The sequence below is a fragment of the Drosophila mauritiana genome, chromosome 2R, assembly GCF_004382145.1.
Source record: "Drosophila mauritiana strain mau12 chromosome 2R, ASM438214v1, whole genome shotgun sequence".
Taxonomy (NCBI): Eukaryota; Metazoa; Arthropoda; class Insecta; order Diptera; family Drosophilidae; genus Drosophila; species Drosophila mauritiana.
The window spans coordinates 12,662,937-12,685,266 of record NC_046668.1 but is presented as its reverse complement, the minus strand read 5'-3'; the positions used below and the strand labels follow the sequence as shown (position 1 = coordinate 12,685,266).

At 44.7% G+C, this 22,330-nt stretch overlaps 5 protein-coding genes across 5 annotated transcripts; 2 read left to right on the top strand and 3 right to left on the bottom strand.

The window, feature by feature from the left end:
• Window positions 1–3,421: 3,421 nt before the first annotated feature.
• On the bottom strand, window positions 3,422–7,714 carry LOC117138165 (insulin-like growth factor-binding protein complex acid labile subunit). Its single transcript, XM_033300047.1, has 10 exons — window positions 7,525–7,714; window positions 7,205–7,461; window positions 6,976–7,136; window positions 6,747–6,916; window positions 6,085–6,687; window positions 5,775–6,029; window positions 5,108–5,719; window positions 4,958–5,052; window positions 4,001–4,888; window positions 3,422–3,938 (listed from the first exon to the last, which is right to left on the bottom strand). Exons 2-10 carry the CDS (start codon window positions 7,303–7,305, stop codon window positions 3,545–3,547), a joined length of 3,279 nt encoding a protein of 1,092 aa, XP_033155938.1. The 5' UTR covers window positions 7,306–7,461; window positions 7,525–7,714; the 3' UTR covers window positions 3,422–3,544.
• A 109-nt stretch (window positions 7,715–7,823) lies between these two features.
• LOC117138169 (inactive selenide, water dikinase-like protein) lies at window positions 7,824–9,717 on the top strand. Its single transcript, XM_033300050.1, has 2 exons — window positions 7,824–7,946; window positions 8,313–9,717. The coding sequence occupies exon 2, from the start codon at window positions 8,325–8,327 to the stop codon at window positions 9,519–9,521; it is 1,197 nt and encodes a 398-aa protein (XP_033155941.1). The 5' UTR covers window positions 7,824–7,946; window positions 8,313–8,324; the 3' UTR covers window positions 9,522–9,717.
• An 854-nt stretch (window positions 9,718–10,571) lies between these two features.
• Window positions 10,572–17,303, top strand: LOC117138167. The gene is made up of 7 exons (XM_033300048.1): window positions 10,572–10,802; window positions 14,286–14,372; window positions 14,431–14,630; window positions 14,699–14,904; window positions 14,965–16,019; window positions 16,336–16,527; window positions 16,587–17,303. The coding sequence occupies exons 2-7, from the start codon at window positions 14,304–14,306 to the stop codon at window positions 16,719–16,721; spliced, it is 1,857 nt and encodes a 618-aa protein (XP_033155939.1). The 5' UTR covers window positions 10,572–10,802; window positions 14,286–14,303; the 3' UTR covers window positions 16,722–17,303.
• A 70-nt stretch (window positions 17,304–17,373) lies between these two features.
• LOC117138168 (beta-1,4-N-acetylgalactosaminyltransferase bre-4) lies at window positions 17,374–19,472 on the bottom strand. Its single transcript, XM_033300049.1, has 5 exons — window positions 19,213–19,472; window positions 18,843–19,144; window positions 18,362–18,785; window positions 18,086–18,304; window positions 17,374–18,018 (listed from the first exon to the last, which is right to left on the bottom strand). Exons 1-5 carry the CDS (start codon window positions 19,335–19,337, stop codon window positions 17,877–17,879), a joined length of 1,212 nt encoding a protein of 403 aa, XP_033155940.1. The 5' UTR covers window positions 19,338–19,472; the 3' UTR covers window positions 17,374–17,876.
• Window positions 19,473–19,709: 237 nt separating this feature from the next.
• Window positions 19,710–22,024, bottom strand: LOC117137299 (dnaJ homolog subfamily C member 11). The gene is made up of 6 exons (XM_033298676.1): window positions 21,769–22,024; window positions 21,127–21,703; window positions 20,772–21,069; window positions 20,602–20,718; window positions 20,121–20,544; window positions 19,710–20,058 (listed from the first exon to the last, which is right to left on the bottom strand). Exons 1-6 carry the CDS (start codon window positions 21,841–21,843, stop codon window positions 19,921–19,923), a joined length of 1,629 nt encoding a protein of 542 aa, XP_033154567.1. The 5' UTR covers window positions 21,844–22,024; the 3' UTR covers window positions 19,710–19,920.
• Between the last annotated feature and the right edge of the window lie 306 nt (window positions 22,025–22,330).

Sequence of the window (22,330 nt, the reverse complement as noted above, 5' to 3'; positions counted from 1 at the left end):
TGCGAGAGAGGCACGCACAGACACAGTTCACAGTCGTGGCACGAAGAACGGCACAGGACACACAGGACACACGGTGGGTGGCAATGGTAGTGGTGGTGGCGGAGGTGGTGGGAGAACAACAAGGAGGAGCCGACGAAGAGGAAGCCAGGAGGAGTGGAGCTGAAAGTGGGAGGAAGTGCACACGTTAAATCAATGCTTCTTTTGACCTCTATTACAATTTCGTTCGCTTTCGTCTTTCGCCATCTTTCCCACTCCCTCCTACTGCTCCTTCTCCTTCAATAGCTTGCTCCACCTCGTCCTCGTCCCTTTGGAACTCCTCTTTTTTCCACGAGCCCACGACTACCTGGTAATTTTTTCAACGCCCGTGTTACGGCACATTTAATATTTCATATTTTCATATATGTCGGGCTCTATACACCAGATACACAGTCGCTGGCTCACCAAATGCACATTATTTCATTACTTTTTCTTTATTTCGTTTTGATTTCACTTGGTTATTCTAATTTATTTTTTATTGGGTCGCGCTGGCTCCTTTCGTTTAAATGTTTATCACAATGCTGCTATCGCTGAATGCTGATTTATGCCATTCGCCACCGAGCAGCGCACTTAAACTTGCTATTTGAAATTTCTTCTTTATGTAACGAACGGAATAACGGCACACTCGCTGCTGCTGCTGCGACTGCTACTGCTGCTGCGACTGCTGCTGCTGCTGCGACACGAACGAACTCAGCGCGACAAGTGAAACTTGGCTTCCCGATTCGCATGCCACTGACGTGCGCCGTGGTAACAGAAACAGAAGCAGAAACGGCCGAGCCGAGCCCGCGAGATTCGCTGAAAATCGATAAGGACAGGCAAAGTCGCCTGCCAAAATCCTGTGGGGGAGGCGGCGGGGCAGGAGGACCAGGATGGCAAAGGCGAACGGCACAAAAGCACATTCTTCTGCGGCCAAAGTGAAACCGAGAGCATGTGGGTGGCGCGCGGCAGTGAAAGTGCACATGTCCTTAGTGTCTCGTGTCCTGCAGCACAGTGGAGGTTCTATCGAATGGATAGGTGCTTTGGATGCTCCTCCAATACCTCCTGGAAGCTACAGAATAGATCCATATACGTTGAAAAGGTAGGTTGTAACACACACTTATGTATATTGATCAGAAATTACCTCAGTAATAAAAACCATTAATTGAAAACAATCTTATATGCTGTACCCTTAAATAAAATTTGTGTTGTATATATTTTCTTTCTAGCTTCATTATCTGAAATAATAAATTTTTAAAAGCATTTCCTTATTATATATGTATATTTTCATATTCTTCAGAACCAATTTGCTTTGTTTGCATTCATCGGACATCACCCACAGGATCTATCATTTAGAATCCTGTCGTAACGAATATCCAATAATTATTGAAGTATGTATATTTATGTATCCTTATCCTTCCTAAATTTGTAAATATACTTAATGTCATATAATTATAATGGCTAAGCTCTCTTACGATAGCAGTTCAATACTTTAGTTCTACAAGTATCCAAAATCTAAAAATAATAGGTAAAAATAGGTAAAATAATATACAACTTAAACAGACTACTAAAAAATTGCCAACAAATAATTTTCTAAAATGGGAAAACAATTTTTATTTTCCTATTTTGAAACGGATTTCTCGTGACCAATTTGGCAAAGTTAAGTCCCAATATGAAAACTTAAAGATATATAAATATATAACATAAGAACAATTTCAAGGTCACAGTTTGATGTCTTACTGAAACAATATTTAAATTCATTGCCTAGCACATTCTGAATATACATTTGATTCACAGTTGGCTTATCTTACTCTGTCTTTAGCACAACTTAAAATCGTTCGTTAATTCATATCATATCAGAAATTTTTCAATGCAAGTAGACTCCTAAGGCGTTCCTCGCTCGCCCTCTTGCGGTATCGACTTTTTTGCGATTTTGATAAGGCATTCCATGCATCCGCTGCCTTGGAAATGATAACTCTTATCCAAGAGACAGGCAACAAAGAACGGCAAAATGCCTGTATCGGGAACCCATACTTTATATTTGTTGCATATTATCTCAAGAAAGAAAAGCTTAAATCCTTAAGCCACGATTTCTCTTACGATAATTGGCCACATACATATATAATGTAGGGATTTCCCGATAAAGGTATTTTTCTGGTCTTTGTTGCCTGTCTCTTGGATAAGAGTTATCATTTCCAAGGCAGCGGATGCTTGGAATTCCTTATCAAAATCGCAAAAAAGTCGATACCGCAAGAGGGCGTCCGAGGAACGCTACAGGCGTCGGAATGCATTGCAAAATTTCTGATGATATAATTTAAAGAACTATTTTAAGTTGTGCTAAAGACAAAGTTGTTGCCTGTATAGCCACGACATGCCGCAGCCGGATGTAAGCCTTTACGGGAAGTCAATGTTGGCCACATTTGCCGATGACGTGTGCGTCACCTACAGGTCCCGATGCGAGCACGACGCAGCCGATGGTATCCAGGACTTTGCATACCGGTTCTCGGAATGGGTAAGACGTTGGAGCATTGGCATCAATAGCAGTAAATCCAACAACGTCTGCTATACTTTAAAGCGGAGAACGCCACCGCCCGTCTACATCGAGGAAGCCCCCGTACCACAACCGAACGCAGCAAAGTACCTTGGAGTGCTTCTGGATCGCAGACTCACATTTGCCAGGCATGTGATCGACATCAGAACGCGCCTATGTGCTAAGGTGGCGAAGCTATCCAACAAGCTGACAATTTACAAATAGATCTTAGCACCAAACTGGAAGTGTGGGTGCCAAATCTGGGGCTTGGCATGCGACAGCCACATCAAAAGGATCCAGGCTATTCAATTTGTTCGAAACACCACCCTGCACAGAGACCTGAATCTCGCAAAATAACGAAAACAATAGCATACTTCTAGGAGCATGCCGATACTGTAGCTGTGCAAACAATTTCGACCGCCAGTGTGCTACTCGCATGCCTTTTCGGTTGAGAGCGCGAGTGCGCATTTGCCAGGCTCTCAGGCGAGTCCTTTCACTCGCTCGCAGTCCTTTTGTCCGCTCCCGCTGCACAAACAGGAGCCGAGTCCGAGTTGAGAATGAATCCGCCGAGCCGAGAAGCACTTCGGATTACAGCCTTTGTGTTTTCGCCCTGAATGAAAGTCAGCCAGCCTGGGCCATCAGCCGTCAGCTGGCATGTTGGGTTGGCTGTGGGCTCCAACGCTTTCTGAATTGCGCTGCCCACGCGAGGCGGCGTCCAAGTAAACAAATACATGTGCGCACGGCTGTGATAATAGGGCGTCGCGCACATGTTCAGCTGTAAGGTCAGAGCACAGCGTGTCCTTACAGTGAGCCATGGCCACAGCGACACACACAAGCACACGGCCAACAATGGGATCAAAGATCAAGGACAATCAGATCTCTTTTCAAGATTCATTTTATCACATCGATACGAACTTAAAACGATTTTCTACATACAATTACAATCATTTTCGAGTATACTTATTAAGATAATAATCTTGTTGCACAGTTTCCCCGTGCTAACTAGAATCTGGCAACAAACAGAACGAGTATTATATACAAAAGGCAATGAGGTAGGCTGCTGGAGGTCCGGGAAACGCCTCCCCGGACTTGAAAGTTTCCGAAGAAGAAAGTCCGGGGTCGCTTCAGCGACGGTAGCTGTTGGCACTGCCCCGAGAACCACTTCCGCGTATTTCCATCGCTATCCCGGGATACTATACATATCTCAGCGCCACGCAGTTTCTCTTCTCCCAGCGTCGAGAGCTCTTCCACCGGGATTTGGGCAGTGCGATTGTTATAGGCATAGTCCGACTGGTGAAGCACATCGTTGCTGCTACTACGGATATAAACGTGGAAGTCTGAGACGTCTGAAAAGCCGGAGACATACCAGCTTAGGGTCAACATGCCAGCTTTGTTGCTATGTGAAAAATTTTCAAGGATTATAAATTACTATAAGTTTAAACTGCAAAATGTGCATACGTTTTCACTTCTCGGAATCGGACATCTGTAAGCTGTTCATAGTCAATGCCCTTATACATCTCTTGCTCATCCTCGGCGCAGTGCAGATACTCATCGTCCAATGATATGAGCTGCTTGTCCTTGATCAAAGCCGGCGTTCCGCAGTAAATACTCTGCAAATCCTCACCAGCTATTGTTTGCTGCAGCATAAAGTACTTCAAAGGTCGTGCATTGCAGCCGCAGTGCAGAGGATTTCCGGCCAGAAGCACTTGGCTACCATTACGCATGCTACCCACTATCGAAGCGGGCACATCCTCCAGACTATTGTTGGTAAGATCAACATATTTCAGGGATTTCACTTTCACCAGATTGGCGAACGGCAAGTGGTAGATTTTGTTGTGGGAAAGGTCCAAGCGGGTTAAGTTTTGAGGCAGGTCAAAGATGTGCTCTTCAGACTTCAGATTCGATAGATCATTGTGAGACATGTCCAAACTTTGAAGTGAAGTGAAATTAGAGATAACTCCTCTCCTTAGATCGTTGATCTGATTGTGGGATACATCCAACCGAACCAGCTTTTTGGTGCCAAAGGTGATATCATAGGTCAGTATGGGCATCAAATTGTAGCTTAGGTTCAGGTTTCTTAGGTTGTACGGAATGTACTGATGAGAAGGAAAGGTTTTCTTGGTCACAAAACTTATACGATTGTGACTCAAATCTAAGCTTTCCAAACTGAGTAAATCATCCAGGACACCATTGGTTTTGTTGTCCAATTTGGTAAGGGAATTGAAGGATAAATCAAGGCTTCGCAGAGATGGTAGACCAATGAAGATGTCATTTTGCAGAGTCTGGATTCCGTTCGATGACAAATTTAAAGTGAGCAGCTGCAGCAGGCCCTCAAAAGCTCGCTTGCTACAAGTTATAAAAGGATTATAAGTAATATTATAAATAAAAAATATACACAATTTAGATAAATCTTACCTTATGTCCTTAACTTCGTTACCATACAGATTTAACTCAAACAAGACGGGCAGCTTACCAAAGGCACTTCGCTCCAAGGTCGTAATATTGTTGTTCTAAATGAAAAGTTGGATGAGTTAGGAAGTTAGGAATTTTATAGCATTTGCTCACCTCCAAGTATAAGTACTGCAGTGTCGACATGACAGCCACCGCATCCCTTGGTGGCTGACTGATGCCATTGTTTTGCAGCTTCAGTCGTTGCACCACCAACAGACCAGTAAAACTTTCCCCATTTAGACTGTCACCCAGCTGATTATGGCTCAGGTCCAAGTAGATCAGTGAGTTCATCACTGGCCAGGTGCCCGATGGTATATTAGTCAGTCTGTTATGGCTGAAGTAGAGTTCATTTAGGGAAATAGGCAATTGGAAAAGCTTTTCCAATTGATTATTATTCAAATACAACTGTCGCAAACTGGTCAACTTGGCCAGCGATCCTCGCACTACGGATACCAGTTCGTTATGACTCAGATCCATTTCTAAGAGAGTTGGCAAAGTGCCAAATGTAGACGACTTGATTTCCCTCATGCTATTATGGCTAAGATCAATTGAGCGTAGCGAGAATAGGGTTTGAAAAACTCCATTAAATATGCTGGAAATGTTATTGTGTGAGACATCGATGGTGTGCAGTTCATAGAGCTTCGGAAAACAATTTTTGGGTATCTCGGTAATGCTGTTGTACGAGGCATTCAATACTTTCAAGCCTGTCATATTTTGAATGGGAATCTGTGGTATAAAATAAAATTAATAATCGTTTCACTTTATAAGCTTTTACTATTACCTGTGCCAAATTGGTAAGATTGTTATAGCTCAGCTGAAAATAGGTCGCAAAAGTGGTCTCATCGAAGCTGCGACGCGAAAAGTTGGCTAACCGATTGTGGGACAAGTCAAGAACCGTGATGTTTACACAATTTTCAAATGCAGCTGTTTCAATAAGTTCCAAAGCGTTATGGGATACGTTTATGATAGCCTGGTAAATATCCTTGAAAGAGTTCTTTTCAATCTTGGTTATGTTGTTTTCCGCCAAATCGAGCAACTGGAAAGCATCAATTAGTAGTTACATTTTTTAAATTTTGTATTAACAATTGTACCTCCACATAGTTCATCTGAGTAAACATCTGGAACTCGATCTTCTTAAGACGGTTGCGTGCAAGATCAATAGTTCCAATTCGGGCAATCGAGCCGAAAGTACCACGACCAATATCCGTGAGCGCATTATCACTGAGGAAAAGACGACGGAGGAAACGCATACCCCTAAAACTATTCGCATCCAAGCGTGAAATCTGGTTGTGGGACAGATGGAGCACCTTCAGCACAGAGTTTCTGGCAAAAGTTCCACGACTAAGTTCGCTTAGGGCATTATGAGAAACGTTGCACCATCCCAGCTTTGTCAGATCAGCTATGTGCTGTGCCTCCAGCTTTTTAATCTGGTTGTGACTTATATCCAGCACCTCCAATTCTCTTAGATTCTTGAACTGGTTGCGTTTCAGATTCTCCAATCGATTTCCATGCAAGTCGAGCGTTTTAAGTTTTCGCAACGGCTGGAAAGTCTCAATAGGCAGATCACTTAGGTTACCATTGGTCACACGTATGATTCCCAGACTGTTGGCGATCTCTTGGCCAGCAAATAGATCCTTGGGTAGCTGTTGGAATGCATGACCATCGATTACGAGTTCCTTAGCTTTTCCTAGAATCTGAAAAAAGTATTTCCCGTTTAGATAGCCATGTTATCGGTATATAATTTAATTCCTACGCCGAATCCAAGTAAACCGACGTGGCTTAGATTTGTGCGAAGTAGATGCAGTTGCTCCAAAGTATTATTTACTCCGTAGAAAACATAATCCTCAATGGTGGCCAATGGTGTTTCTTCTATGATCAGCATTCGTGCTTTGATATGGGCAAATAGTGGCCCATACAAACGAACTAGAAAGAGAATTGGATTCTTAGCTTAACAGACGGAAGGGACTTGTAGAAGTACGCACCGAAATGTCCTCTGTAGATGGTCAACTCCTCGATGGGCATACCAAAAGAGGCCAAATTCTGAAGGGCTACGGACAAAGTAGCCAAGTTGGTATTTTCGCACCGAATGTAGAGGCCATTATCACTGCCCTTTACACATTCGCAGGGATACAAGGCCTTGGATCTGATTTAAAAAAAAAAAAAAAACACCATATTAGTGAAGATATATGTAATATATTTGGGATAACTCACTTTTTGGGGCATTTGAATTCGGGTTCGCCATACACATATTCCGAACTGGCCAGGGCAATGAATTGCAGCAAAACGAGAGTGCGCAGGCGTAGCTGAATCATGTTTTAACGATTTCGTCACCGTTTTTATTTAGTTTATCCCATGGCCCAAAACCAAGTTCGTTGCTTTAGTTTTTTGTGTGGGTTTCGATTTCCTGGAATATGTTGTTCTTTGTTTAACGATGTTCCGCTCGAATGAGTTGGGTTTTTTTTTTTGTGCTGTGAAGTTAAGTTAACTTGTCTTATCAACGAACAAAGGTAAATGGTTTCTTCTACTTTTACTTTTCGCTCTGCTGGCGCAACAGGTTTTCACGGTCCGCTCTTGTGCGCTCTTTGTGGCCAGCACTTTGTTGCTCTAACATCGTTTAATTCAATTAATGCCAACTATTTTGAGTAATTCCGAAAGTCAAAGCACTGCAAACCACCGTTTCCACTTGGATTCTCCCATTTATTTCGCTGTTTTAACATATTTTTATTTATTTTACCCTTGGCGCACAATACAATCGATAGATTTTGGGCGAGTTGGCAGCCCCGTTAAACCATCGCTCCAGACTATCGGCAACCCACATATCGAATCAGCCGCACACGCTAATACAACCCTGTTGTGACATCTCGCTCGTTGGAAAAGCAAAAACCAGGCGCAAAATAAATATAATTTGCTAACGTTACCCTACAATTATCGTTGTACAATCGCACAAGCAAACGTAAGTACCAAGAGACAAACGAACGCAACAAACCAAATGGCCAATGCAAAGCGCGCACTTTTTTGGCATTTTCCAATTGAAATGAGTGGGCATTGTTCACGTTGCTCGCCTCGCCGACAGGGAGAAATACTGACTTCGCCCGTTTTAGCCGCCATCGCGACAGCAGCCAATCACAGGCCGCGCTACACACACGCGGCAGAAAATCCGTGTACATACACGTCTGAGCGCTGTGGTATTGGTGGCCGGGGAGAACGCGAGTTACTCGCTGCATAGAGTAGCCCACTATGTGTTTATTGCGCGGCAAAAGTGCGTTAATCGGTTAAAGCCACTACTTACATTCTGTTCTTTGCATCCCCCCATCCACAGCTATAAAGCAAGATGAGCTACGCCGCTGATGTGCTGAACTCGGCCCACTTGGAGCTCCATGGCGGTGGCGACGCCGAGCTGCGTCGTCCATTCGATCCAACAGCCCACGATTTGGATGCTTCCTTCCGCCTCACACGCTTCGCTGATCTAAAGGGGCGCGGCTGCAAAGTGCCGCAGGATGTACTCTCCAAGCTGGTGTCTGCCCTGCAGCAGGACTACTCCGCCCAGGACCAGGAGCCGCAGTTCCTCAACGTGGCCATTCCCCGGATCGGTATTGGCCTGGACTGCTCCGTCATTCCGCTGCGACACGGCGGACTCTGCCTGGTGCAGACCACTGACTTCTTCTACCCCATTGTCGATGATCCCTACATGATGGGCAAAATTGCGTGCGCCAATGTACTCAGCGATCTGTATGCCATGGGAGTCACAGATTGCGATAACATGCTGATGCTGTTGGCGGTCAGTACCAAGATGACAGAGAAGGAGCGTGACGTGGTCATTCCGCTGATAATGCGAGGCTTTAAGGACTCTGCTTTGGAGGCAGGCACCACTGTGACGGGAGGCCAGAGCGTGGTTAATCCGTGGTGCACCATTGGTGGGGTTGCCTCGACCATTTGCCAGCCAAATGAGTATATTGTGCCAGATAACGCCGTGGTGGGGGATGTACTGGTGCTAACCAAGCCCCTGGGCACCCAGGTGGCCGTGAATGCCCACCAGTGGATTGACCAGCCGGAGCGCTGGAACCGTATCAAGCTGGTGGTGTCCGAAGAAGATGTACGCAAGGCCTACCACCGGGCGATGAACTCTATGGCACGCCTCAACCGCGTAGCCGCTCGCCTCATGCACAAGTACAATGCCCACGGAGCCACCGATATCACTGGATTCGGACTGCTAGGCCACGCTCAAACCCTGGCTGCACATCAGAAGAAGGATGTCTCCTTTGTTATTCACAATCTGCCGGTGATCGCCAAGATGGCTGCTGTGGCCAAAGCCTGCGGTAACATGTTCCAGCTGCTGCAGGGCCACTCGGCGGAGACCTCGGGAGGATTACTGATCTGCCTGCCGCGAGAGCAGGCCGCTGCCTATTGCAAGGACATCGAGAAGCAGGAGGGCTACCAGGCCTGGATCATCGGCATCGTTGAGAAGGGCAATAAGACCGCACGCATCATCGACAAGCCCCGTGTCATTGAGGTGCCCGCCAAGGACTAGGTCTCCATTGCCTGACCATCCGCTATTGTCTACCTTAAGTATCGTAATATTAACGTAACGGCTGCTACATTCAGATGTAACCGGCATGATCGGTCCTTGTTTTTTATAAAAAAGCTTATCAACTGCAGATTAACTGATCATTATAATCTTGGACGTCTCTCCTGCAATACGAGTGAATAAAATGAAAACACTTGAATCTTTTGTATCGAGTAATTGGAATGCAGGGCATCTGAATGAGCTTTTTTCAGTAAACTTTGTTATTAATTTGCAGCTCACAGTTTGGCAATAAGTGGAGCATCTTTTGAATAGCATACATTTTGAACAGTTGTGTGTTGAGAATTTAATCGAATTATTTGACCTACTAAATAAGTTATAGAAAGGTTTACCCTGTAAAAAAATCACATTTGTTTTTGTTTAGTTAGTGCACCTGCGATTTGAAGCTAAAAACTGAGCTGGTGTAAATTTTAAATTTGTTTGCTGATTTTGGTTTACAATCGCATGCTAATGAAATCAGCACGCGTTTTGAAAGTCAAATTGTTGGAGGTTTAAGTGAATTTCAATCGTTAAGCTTTGTTTCGCAGTTCAAACTTAGGAGCGGGTTATCAGGAAAGTAATTGTTAGGTATCAAGCTAGCAAAAAGAAGTGAATGTCATGTTTATCATTTAGATAGATACGTGTGTTGGCAGTACTTACAGATAATTCAAAACATGTTTGAGGACAAGAATATTTTAATTAAAAATACGCCCATTTTGAACTGATATTTCTATACTGAACTTGATTTATGATACATTTTGGAGTGAATTTCGAAAACATGGACTTTTAAAGGACGTAGACTTATTGAAGAGCATTTAGCATAGGTTATCAGATACCCTAACCTCCTAACCTCTATTGTTTGATCAATCGGTATTAGTTGCGGAGAGCGAAAAGCTTTGCAAGCTCTGACAACCAAAACCGAGCGAGAGATGCTCTCGGGCGAACAGGTCTCCGGCAAGTTGCCATCGGATGGGATCGGATCGCACTGGTGGGGATCGGGATCGCTGGTGGCAAGTGCGGATCGTGGGCCTCAGTACCGCCCGAGCTAGCGACGCGTTAAGATCCGCATCCGAATCGTGAACACAACGAGAAACTTACACTGCGCGCACCGTTACACTTTTGTGCTGGGAGCGATCGAACACTAATACACTGACCAACGAATTTACCGCACAACGAAGAGATTTTCCCTCCCCAATTGAACTGTACTTGGACGTACGTTGCGTTTTTGGAGTTTTGGAAAAGTGCACAGTGAGTGCTGCAAGTATTTGTACATAAAGAGCCACATAGCAATACAAACGGCGATAGATAGAAAGATACATATGTAGATGGTGTGTGGGCTGTTGGGGCTCTTTGCTGTTCGGTGTTTGGTGTTTGGAAGACGAGCTCGAAAACCGCAGTTAGAAACTAGTTTTCCCTACGTGTCGTGGTCGTGGTCGTGGTCGCAGTGGCAGTGGCTGTAGTCGCTGCCTTACATGAACGTGGAAGTACTCGCTTTTTGAAGTGAAATTCGAAAACGCATCCTCCTCGGCCATGTAGCGATGTATCTGGCGGATCGCTATTGCTTGTGTATCTCTTCTTGGCCAGATGATTCATGTACGGTGGGCACTCGTACGTACACTCGATTTATTTCCCGACGGAACGGCGCAGTATTCAAATTGAAAGAACAGTGGCAGTGAACTAAAAATAGAATTATTTGTTTTCATATACCAACCGACGAAAATGAGAAAAAAAAAAGAAATACGAAATAAAATGGCTCGGCAAAAGTCGAAAAGTCGAAAAGACTTCGCTCGGAAATTCGCCCAGTAAATGTATCTGTGTATCTTTGCATCTGTATCCGAATCGTACGCTCACTAAACTTTCGTTTAATTTAGCCAAGTTCAAACGGCGTCTACAGCTTGTTTATGTCCGCCTGACTTGAACTCGTGGATTGTTTTCGATGTTCGCCTTGTGTGGGTGCCACAAATTGGCAACTCGACACACAGATACGCAACACACACACTCGCACCGCTGGTAGAACGAACATAAACATATCTACATATAGATAGTGATACATGCCTGGCGCATATATAGACGTTAGATTTCGCCTACGTTTCGATATTTGATTTTCGGAAATTTCAACAACAGAACGCCAGCGACGACGACAACACCTTCGCTTTTTATTTTGGCCATTTCAAACTCGTTGTTGGCCCGATATTTGTTTATTTTACGAGTTTGTTTGCCATTGCCTACGTATGCTATATGGCATTTGGTGATCTGTGATCAGCACTCTCGCTTCCCCTTGGCGCAGCCACGCCCACTTGATTGGCTTAACCCAAAGCCAATTTCTGTTGGAAAATCGTTTGTTTTCAACATTTTTTCCTTTGAATATCTATTTTGAACTGATGATTAAATCGACATACTAAACAATTTATTAACCATTTTAATTTAGATTTATAATCTCCAGAACCACTTATTTGTAACGTGTTGAATCAACATAATGCCATAAAGTTCTCAGAATTTTCTGTTGAAACTCCTACGATTTTTCAAAATTGCTATTTTTCCATATTTCAATCTGTGATTCATAACAAACATCCCACCTTTTAAGATAAATGTTTACGTTTGAGAAGAATTTGCGTGAGGTACGTAAAGTTATTTTAGATCTTTTGTACTTTAGGCATTGGTCCTTGAACTTTAATTATTTTTTATCTTAATGAAATGGAAATATCAGAATACATTTTTCGAAAAATGTAGTTGATTAGTTTGTTCCTTGTTAGAAATACAATTAAGTTGTATGGTTTCTCATCGCTGGCAAACTTTCTCGAGCCTTATAAAGATAGTAGGCTAATATTAAGTTGGCCTTAACTGGAAAGTAGTAAAGTGGGCTTTATCCTTATCACATATAATCCCCTATTTGCAAAAAAAAAACATGCACAACTCATAAATGCCAAGTTTTTCATTCATAAAACTGCAAAACTAACCGAGCATTCAGTTCTCGTGCTCAAAGTGCTGAAATGGTACGTTAGTGCCTCAACGGGTTAATTCCGATCGCCAGACAGACAGCAACATGTTTTTGCTCCCCAGAGCTCCAAAGTCCCCGTATATGAGATCATTTCTGAGCTGCCTGGTGTACATATGCAAAAACAAACCATGCGCTCCGCTCTCCGGTCATTTGTGTTTGTGTTTGTTTTTGTCGCCAATCGGAGGCCCAGAGAACTGCTAAAAACGTGCTGAGATCGGACGAACCGAGCTATATAGTGTGCGTATATAGTAGTGGGTGGGTGGCGGGGAAGTGTGGGGGGGGGGGTGGTTTCGTTGGAGGTGGCGGCGGCATCAATTAGATTTGGCCTTTTATCTATATTCTATTGGGCTATTTTATGCGTGTATTTGTCTGACGTGAGGCATTATTATTCGTGTTTTATGTGGCTTTATTTCTTTATTAGCTGTATTCCGTTGACCATATGGCATGTGGCATCCCCCATCCCCATCCACCCTCCTCTACCCTTCACCCCTCCATCCATTTTTCCATTTAAAGGTGATTTATTTAGCTCGCCTTGATTTGATTACTTAAGCTCCAATTTGCGTTGACGTTTAATGCAGTTGCTGTCACAAAGCGTCGTCTTATGACATCATCGTCGGTAGTCGGTAGTCGGTCATCCTTCTCGGATTTTTGCATCATCTCCGACTATCTCTCACCCCAAGGTTATCTCTGAAAATCGAGAAAAAACTGCATTCGTACATGTATTTATATACACATACATATGCTTGCATATATTCCGGGCCAGACAAAAAAGGAGTTTAAGGACACGCCGCCGAAAGTGAAAACCAGTTTGACATTGAAATTTCGACTTTGTGCCTCTGTCTTTTGTCTGTTTTTTTGGTTTTTTGTTTTTTGCCTGTGTGTCAGTTCTGAAAATCAATGCCAGCACTTTTGGTATCTCTGCCAAAGGGTATTATTATTTTAAGGTCCTCAAAATGGGTATATGCCATTAAAATATAACACATTTATTATTAATACTTTGCCTTGAAACTTCAAGGTGGTGTGAATTTATTGTTCAAATTAAAAGCTTGTGAACTGACAAATAAATTTGTATCGATTATTGTAGTTATCAATATGGAAATTTATAGCCATAAAATGGAGAAAATAATATGTTTATGAAGATGAGAGAATACATTTTCATGATAATAAAAGTTTTCCTTTGTCAGATAACCATATTATCATAACTTATCTATATAATCTGCATAATCTCATTGATAAAACTAATCTGATATGTATATTAGCATATGGTTATATGTTTGAATATTTTTCAAGTTGGAAGCTTATGGATGATGGACAGCCCATGTTTACCAAGTAGACTTAAGTTCTGTAAGGACTGGCCACTAAGAACCATCTCCACCGCTTTCTAGAGCATTTCATCTTCGCATGACAGGCTCCGTCTGTTCATCGCATCCATTGTGGATTGGTATTCCATGCTTTGTGTGCTCAAGTGATGCCCACTTCAGATGACTTAAGCTTCCATTAATGCGCCAAAAAGTTCTCACTTCAGAGTGGCGAATGCGGCCATGTTCGAACATGGACATTGGCGTGGGTGGGGTAAAATGCTTGGGATTCTGGCGAACCGCCTTGACGCGAAATCAACCTGCTATTCGGGGTCGGAATCCGTGATTACGTGTCTCGCAGACACCCACGAGTCGGTTGACTTACTCACACGTAGAATTTGAATAATTTATGAATGATACTGGTTTCCGTTTCAGCTAAAAAACTAATTGGAAATGCAGTACTCGAGCAGTTCGGAAAATTACTCATCCTCGTTGCGGGACAAGCCCTCGAAATGGGGCAGGGTAAGCCTTGATTTATAGACCACATCGGATAGTAAATCACTCATACGTCATTCCTTAGAACGACAAGAACTACGCCTATAAGAAGTCATCCTATCAATACTCGAGTTCTGGCGACAATAATGTCTCGTATCAGGGCAAATCCCCCGACCAGAACATAGATCAATTGGATGCCTTGCTGGAGGATCTGAAGCAGGAACGCCAGATAACCAACAGGGAACGCGATCTGCTGCCCAGCAATGGAACCACTTATAGGACACTGTGAGTTTGAGCACGATCACAAATTGTAGTAACTTTCCAAGGATTAATGTTTTGATGTTTTGTTGCAGTGAACGCACTGATCCTTCGGGCACCGTAACGAGGACTACGCGAGTGGTCAAGACCAGCAAGCACTCGGGCACCGGTGGCCAGCAGCCATTCATTGATGATGTGGAGACCTTCAGTCCCACCGACTACAGCACCCTGCAGTCCACGGCCAAGTACTCCAGCTTGAAGAGGGATGAGTTCCAAACCAAGGACAAGCCCTATACTCTGGGTAAGAGTTGAAGAGCATCTCCAGTAGCAACACTTAAACTTACATTTTAAACGATTCCAGCCCACTCCCCCAGTGGTGGACACTACGAGAGCAAGTCGAAGATCTACGAGAGCAATCGCACCATTAACAACAATGTGGAGCTGCTGCCTGCAACGAGCAGCACACATCAGACGTTGACCAGCGGCACCACCATCGACAAGGAGCTGCAGGACATCGCTCTGGGCGATGGCATCCTGCCTGCCCCAGGCACCAAGGTGACCACCACGGTGAGGACCTACACCTACGAGATCCCGGCCACTGGTCCCGGCAGCAACACCAGCACCATTAACCGCACCCACACGCTGAACAACTCTAATACGCTGAGCAGCAGCTACAAGCACCACGAGAGCCACAACTCCAGTCAGAACTTCTCGCAGCTGTCGCCCGTTCCGCACCCACAGCCCAGCCATGTGCCACAGACGGTGGTTTACAACACGGAGAGCTACTCCACGTTGAACAGGAACAGCGATCGTCCAGTGGTTAGCAACCAGTCGTACGAGATCAGGGAGCACAAGGAGACCACCACTCGCGGCGTGAGCCCACAGCCCCGTCAACTGCCTTTGGGATCGGGTCCGGCGGGAACTCCACCGGGCAATCGTACGGTCATCTACAACATCCACAAGACGGATCATGTCAACACAGTCAATGAGCTGCCACCCCAGCAGCGCTATCCGCCGCGCAGTCCGGCTCACAGTCCCAACTACGGAGGACCACACAGTCCGCCACTGCAGCCGGGAGTGAATCGCTACTACTACAAGGAGACGGAGACCTCGAACACGGTCAACAGCATCCACGGACCGCCGAACGGTGGACCCTACGAGCCGGGTCTACCTCAGTCCGCTCCGCTAAAGCAGCTGCCGTCCAACAACGCGTATCCACAGCAGCCACAAAATGGAAATGGTTATCCCCCGAATTCGACCACTTACAGCTACAAATACTCCTCGACCACCAACACAAACAACCGACGTGGTCCGGACTACGGCTCGCCATCTCCATTCCCCGTGGATGGCGTCGAATATCCAGTGAATAGCAATCCTCCCCAGCGAGTGGACGATCTGATGCAGTCATTCGGAACTGTAAGTATTTGAAGTATTATTACTGCTACTGAAGTTACTTTCCAATATCTGTTTGTTTAAACAATAATCAGTGATAGTAATTAAGCCACTAATAACTTGAAGAAGCCGATAAGAACGAAAGTCGTTATCGCACTGCCTAAAAACTGGTAGTTAGAGATTACTATTGTATGAACTCATAATACCTCAGTTAGCACCTTTAAATGCCACACATGGAAAAAGATAAGATATTTATCATTTTAATGGTATCATAATTACATATGCTTGGCAGTGATTTTTATGATCTTTGATTTGACTCCGTATCTTCTCTATATCTTAGACCACCGACCATGTAGATCGCGTGGACATTGAGACACCAGTGCGCAAGCGTGAAATCGAGACGGCGGTTGCCTCGCCCAACCAACAGCATGTGCCATCGGTGAACAAGGCGGGAAAAGAGGTGTACTATCCACCCGGACACGACACCATCGTCATGAAGCGCGAGGAGATGCATGCTGGATCTGCCTCAGGCGTGAGTATTGGATACTTACCAAGCTGGAATATCCGCAACTGATAATCCTACATCCACAGGGTCGCTGGGCCAAGGGTTCCGGAATGTACGAGTACGAGTCCGGCTCGAAGTCAAAGACGAAAACCAAGTCCGGTGGCGCCGTTGTGCCCGTCTGCCTGCCCCTCTGCTGTGCCATGCCCTGCACCATCATGTAGTGGGCAGACATCGCCGGAAGACCGTATCTTGTACATAGGTTTCTAATATTTGCCGTTAATAGTTCTAACGCTAAATCCTGCCCCGTGTTTTTGATTGCTCTCTACTAGGTCGTCTAACTTCTATCGGGCTTGCTGCTTGTCAATTGGTTGTACGCGTAATTTTTTTGCCAAATTTTATGTCTATATATCTATACGTTATTGTCTATGTATATAATTTGTGAAGCGTCATCTACGGATGAGCCGGTTGTTATACCATTTTATTTTGGATTTAGTAGTTCAACCCAAACTAGTTCGCTCAAAATTGTTGCTCAAGCATTTAAATTCGCCAGTGGGATGCCCAAAAAGTTTACTCGATGCCAATTGTTTTAACTTAAATTTGCATACCGCATACCAAACACTAATAAATGAGCCGTGGAATCCAATTCCCCCTATTATTCGTTTCGCCAGCGCCCCCGAATACCCACTAATCATAAACCATAATCGTAACAGCGACTTAAAAGGTAACTCAGTCGTTGCAGAGCCATAAATACTATATCTAATACACGTAGTAACCATAATAAAAAACGAGATCTAACAAACGAAGCGATGAACTGTTTGAATGCCTCTTTGAATGGATCGATTAGCGTGGGGTTTTGGTATAGTAAAAGTTTTTATAAGTTTATTTTGGTATAAATCGTTCTGATCGAATAACAATTTGCATATCACAAAAGTAATATCTACATTTCACCTTGTAGGAATAGGTGTAGCTGTCTTTTGAGAAGTTAATAAAAAACACTATAGTCAAATAACAAAAAACTAAAAACAACATAAAACAATACAAAAATCAACAGAGGTATATTATATAGATAAGTATCATTGAGCACTTTGAGTAGTGAAACGGGAGGATTATTGCTACAGAGACGAGTTCTTATTGTTGTTCTTGGATTACGAATTGAAGCTAAATGATGGATTAAAAGTATACTGCATCATAATATGAGTATAGTTACTGGACTTACTACCATATACACAATATGTGCCTAATATTCTAACCATGCCGCCATGATCTGTCATTCTATTAAAAGAGACTACCGTTCGTGAAAGTAATGTTGTCCTTTGTACATACGCATATTTGAGAGTTGGAAAGGTCACGTATTGTAACGCTGTCTTTTATGCAGGCTAACTTTTGCGCTCGGAGTTCTTTAGCTCTGCTAAGTACCAGGTGAAAGTTGGAAATTGTTTGATGCTGTAGATAGAATACTTTATCGAGTTGATTCCATCCTGTTCTATTTTGCTCATGCCATTCTGTAAGTTTTCATAGCTGTAAAAAAGGGAAAAAATTACATTTTTCTTAGTCTAAATAATGGTTTATAGTATTGTCTACTGACCGCTTAGGATTGGCCTTTTCCTTTTGATGCTTCAGCATCTTGTAGCGGGCTATGTTGACCGGATACCTTGATATGAATAGGTTGGCGTGCTTCAACCTGTTGGACATGTCGTCATCCTCGCCGCCCCAGCCAAAGAACGAGTTTGAGAACCCATTTACGGCCTGAAAGTGCTCACGCGTCATTGCGGAAACACCTCCAAATATTGATCGATAAGGCAACCTATAAAGGAGTGAATCAATTTACCATTGATTCTTGTTATCTCTTTGCTGTACTTGCCTGAAGTTCAGCGTGTCTATAGCCACTGACATGTGCCGCGGCTGACGTGGACAGTTGTAAAGATTGCGGTCGTCCAAAGGCAGAAGATCGACATCGTGGAATATAAAACAATCCCACTGGTACAGCTTTAAGGCCTCCAAATAACCAATGTTCATCATGGCAGCCCGATTGAAGGGCTTCCCGTTGGTCTGCTCTACAATGAAAATGCGATAGGCGATGCGCTGCTTCATCAGAAATGGGTGGATGTTGCGCAGGAAAACTAATAGATGGGCGTATCGATCGCGGAAGGGCACCACAATGGCCACGTGATGCTGTGCATTGCAGTTTTCAGGCTCGAAGGCGCCACCAGGGCGCAGTAGAGGTCCAAGCTCTGCCTCAATAACGTCCAGTGACTCCAGTGTCGTGTTGGGCGTGATGGGTCCACCTAAACATGATAGACGTATTTTAAATCGTGCTAAAGAAAGGGCCAATACGAGCTTACCATCACGGGGATCGGGATCAGTGCAGTTGGTAAGGAGGGCGGATGTGGATTTCTGTCGCGGGGGCAAAAATTTCTTTGTGCCCAGCAGGAAGCGCGTTAAGTCTTGTGGAATGGAAGTAAAGTTTGCCGTGGCAATCACAGTTCTTATGGTAGAGTTGGGTCCGCCATTGAGCTCCTGGTCCCGCTCTCTGTCTTTGGATAAGGCGAGCGGGGAAGCGGGCAGCCTGGATGCTTCTCCGCCTACGGCTCCATCGCTGCTAGCGTTCCCGTAGATATGAGCATACTTGTGCACGCGCCGAATGCTAACATCCGTTCACAAAAATAATTGATAAGATAACCTATGCCCAGGCAATAGGATGGATTCAGTTACCTGAGCTTGCTGAGGGACGTGCCGCTGCCTCCATCGGTGCGGAAGCCCACAAAGTTAAGCACCAGCAACAAGCATATCGCGCCGGCTAGGAAGCGTATGAGATTCGCCTTGGTGAAGAGGTACATGGTCCGAGGATTGCATCATACCTTGCTCGACGCCCAGGCGCTGCGAACTGGCATTTTCAAGCGCAAAACGTTCGACAATCGAACAAAAACGTTAAAACTCGCAACTCCAGGGCTCAATCAGAAAAGTCAGCTGAGAGTCCCCCTCTACCAGGGTTGCCAGAGTTGCGCAATTACTGCATAAATCGCCGACTGCCGATAACTATCGGTAGGCGCCAAATTTAAAAAAAAAAAAAAACTCCACAAGCATATTTATAAGATCTATAATTGCTAGAACTATTAAATGCATTTTAAAATTGAAAGCTAAATGTTTTATCTACAAAACAATGAGTATATAATATATAGTAAATAAATTTTATATTCTAAAGTCCGAAGTTCTATTGGTTTTGTGATTTATTGCGCTGTTTGGATCTCGCAAGTATCCCAAAAATAGCGATTTACAGAGTGGTATTGTAAACTGGGGAAATATACGAACTGACATTTGCCCCCAAGTCCTGGGAATGGGTCTTTTCTATCAAGAATATAAACAAGTTACAAACACAACTGAAGATTTAAACTAATTGCCGTGCAGAGCAGTAAGGCCCCGCTATCCTGACAGCAGCGGCAGTCGAAGCGCCTCGTTGTCCTTGATGTGAATCACTTCGGACTGGTTTTTACAGGTGTACTCTATCCGCAGAATCTTGTCTTCGCCGATGCCCGGATCATAGAAACCGGGCAGGTCGCTCTGCAAAGACGTAATGAAAGGTATTATATCAACACAAAACACAATCAGTGAAGGTATCTCACCTTTGGTGAATCATGCAGCTGCAGGGTCCCATTCTTGACCATGCATTGAATGGCTACGGTGACGTCGAGCGATTGATCTGGCTTGAACTGCCTGCCGCCCTCCAGGGTACAGCCGTAGACGGCTCGTGTGACAATCAACCCATTCCTAGCCAGCTCCTCCGTCATGATCCTATTGTACGTAGCCTGCATTAGGTGAACGGCGGCACTCGCCTCGTGCCTCTTGGCGGACAGTCTCTGCTCATTCTGACGCTTCGTCCGCTCCACCTCGATGTTCTTTCGCTCCGCCTCCATGGGGTCCATCACAGTCCTTTTGATGAAGAACCACGCAATGACTGGAGTCACCGAGGCGTAGAAAACTGCAGCTGGTACGATCTCATCGCTTAGATGTATGGGGAACACATACGATTGATTTGAACGAAGTATTCTGTGGAGAATGATGACGGTAAATTTCGGAGCTTTTCAGCTGTACAAATTCACTCACTTAAATTTAAGTATGACTCCAGAAGGCACGCCAATCGATACCGTGGCCGTCACAGAACTGTACTTGGAAACCTTCTTCTCCACTCCATACTCTCCCATGAAGCCAAAGGTGCCAACTCTGCAACGAAGTAAATTAATAAATTAGATTTGAAAAATATGCAATCCTCCTACTTTGCCGCCAGTTTAAGCTTGAGCTCATTCTCCATCATCTTGCGGGTGTAGGAAAGACCGAAGTAAATATGTGGCGTTCCAATCACTAGCGACGAACTCAGCGAGTAAGTCTCCTTGGAGTGATCGATCTGTGTGGACATGGAGGACTGCGGACCAGCGTTTAGTGTTAGACTACCCATCGTGTGCTTGTCCAGCTGCACGGCCAGCGTGGAGAACAGGGCGGGTATGACACCTTGGTCACGAAAGTTCAGGTTGGTGCCTCCATTCAACGTCAGCTTTTGGCTAAGAGTGCGGCCTCCTAAACAAGAAATTTGTATGCAAATCGTAGATATCAGGTATTGGGGCAAACACTTACCCTTAAAACCCAGAAGGAATCCGTTGCCCGCTCCGGCACATAGCTCTATCCAGCCCTTGTTGAGCAGCCGTCGGCCAGCGATCACGAAGCCACCGCTACCATTGCCATTGGATGAGTACAGGTTGCCGCTCATGATAATCATATCTTTCCGCGTGATCGGAGCCTCGATGGACTGGGCAATGCTCATGGAGCCGATCTCTACGCGCGGCATTTCGGAGTCGTCGTACGGTGCGAAGATCTCCGTGGCATTCACGTTGATGGTGATGTTACCACGAGGATTGGTCCGCTGCTGCAGACGTCTTTCTGCGGCCGCCTGCGCCAGCCGCTCGTACTCCTCCCGAATCTCATCCGGAGTCTTTGTTCGGTGCAGAATCTCCCAGCCTTCGGTGCGTAGTCCCTTTCCGCCCACCGAGTCGTAGATGGCCCGCTGTTGGGGATCCGAGAGCACCTCGTAGGCACGCTTCGTGCGGTTGAACATGATCTCGGCCATTTTCTTGCTATCCGGATCCAGGTGCTTATCCGGGTGGAACATGCGGCTCTGTTTCCGGTACGCCGTATTGATCTGCTCCGCGGTGGCCTGTGAATCGAGTCAAGAGGATTAGATCGGTAGTAGAATGTACCGGCCGGTGACGCTGCACGTACATTGCGAGGCAAATTCAGAAACGTATAGTAGTTCTCGTCCAGCTCTGCGTCGGACTCATCGTGATCCGATGCCATGTCGGTGATCTAGTCCCGTGGTTCCTTCTCGGCTTCAAAAAGGGGCGGGGACGAGTCAGCGCACGGACCTCACCGGCGTTCTATGTTAATTTTGGATTTCGAAATTTTTGGGTACTTTTACGCAATGACTATACATGTGTTGAATGTTCCGATAGTTGACGATGGTTTGCTCCAACTGGGTTTTGTTTTGGCATACGGTCATATTGCGGCTGTACGGTCTCACTACAAACGGCGAACTGACGATGGGGTCACTATATATCGTATGCTAGAGGTGACACCTGTGGTAAAAGATGTGTTGGTAAATCGAAAATCACAACTGTTAAATGTGTTCGAACTGCTAATTATTTAGATTCCACTTGTGTGGGTAATAACTTTAATATAATTAATAAAGTTAAATATATTATTAAAATGAAAGAAGTACACAATTTATTAAAACTAAACTTCTTAAAAAATTTTTCTCAGTTTCAGAAGCTTAAACATATTTGAG

Excerpts from the sequence above, each read along its gene's own strand:
- LOC117138165 (XM_033300047.1), bottom strand. The coding sequence starts at position 7,305 with ATGATTCAGCTACGCCTGCGCACTCTCGTTTTGCTGCAATTCATTGCC. Across the intron at positions 6,917-6,975 it reads CATCTACAGAGGACATTTCG|TTCGTTTGTATGGGCCACTA; the intron begins GTGCGTACTTCT and ends TTCTCTTTCTAG. Across the intron at positions 4,889-4,957 it reads AACGAAGTTAAGGACATAAG|CAAGCGAGCTTTTGAGGGCC; the intron begins GTAAGATTTATC and ends TATAACTTGTAG.
- LOC117138169 (XM_033300050.1), top strand. The coding sequence starts at position 8,325 with ATGAGCTACGCCGCTGATGTGCTGAACTCGGCCCACTTGGAGCTCCAT.
- LOC117138167 (XM_033300048.1), top strand. The coding sequence starts at position 14,304 with ATGCAGTACTCGAGCAGTTCGGAAAATTACTCATCCTCGTTGCGGGAC. Across the intron at positions 16,020-16,335 it reads TGATGCAGTCATTCGGAACT|ACCACCGACCATGTAGATCG; the intron begins GTAAGTATTTGA and ends TCTATATCTTAG. Across the intron at positions 16,528-16,586 it reads ATGCTGGATCTGCCTCAGGC|GGTCGCTGGGCCAAGGGTTC; the intron begins GTGAGTATTGGA and ends CTACATCCACAG.
- LOC117138168 (XM_033300049.1), bottom strand. The coding sequence starts at position 19,337 with ATGTACCTCTTCACCAAGGCGAATCTCATACGCTTCCTAGCCGGCGCG. Across the intron at positions 19,145-19,212 it reads ACGTCCCTCAGCAAGCTCAG|CATTCGGCGCGTGCACAAGT; the intron begins GTAACTGAATCC and ends AACGGATGTTAG. Across the intron at positions 18,305-18,361 it reads ATAGACACGCTGAACTTCAG|GTTGCCTTATCGATCAATAT; the intron begins GCAAGTACAGCA and ends ACTCCTTTATAG.
- LOC117137299 (XM_033298676.1), bottom strand. The coding sequence starts at position 21,843 with ATGGCATCGGATCACGATGAGTCCGACGCAGAGCTGGACGAGAACTAC. Across the intron at positions 21,704-21,768 it reads TTCTGAATTTGCCTCGCAAT|GCCACCGCGGAGCAGATCAA; the intron begins GTACGTGCAGCG and ends CTCGATTCACAG. Across the intron at positions 20,059-20,120 it reads AGCTGCATGATTCACCAAAG|AGCGACCTGCCCGGTTTCTA; the intron begins GTGAGATACCTT and ends ACGTCTTTGCAG.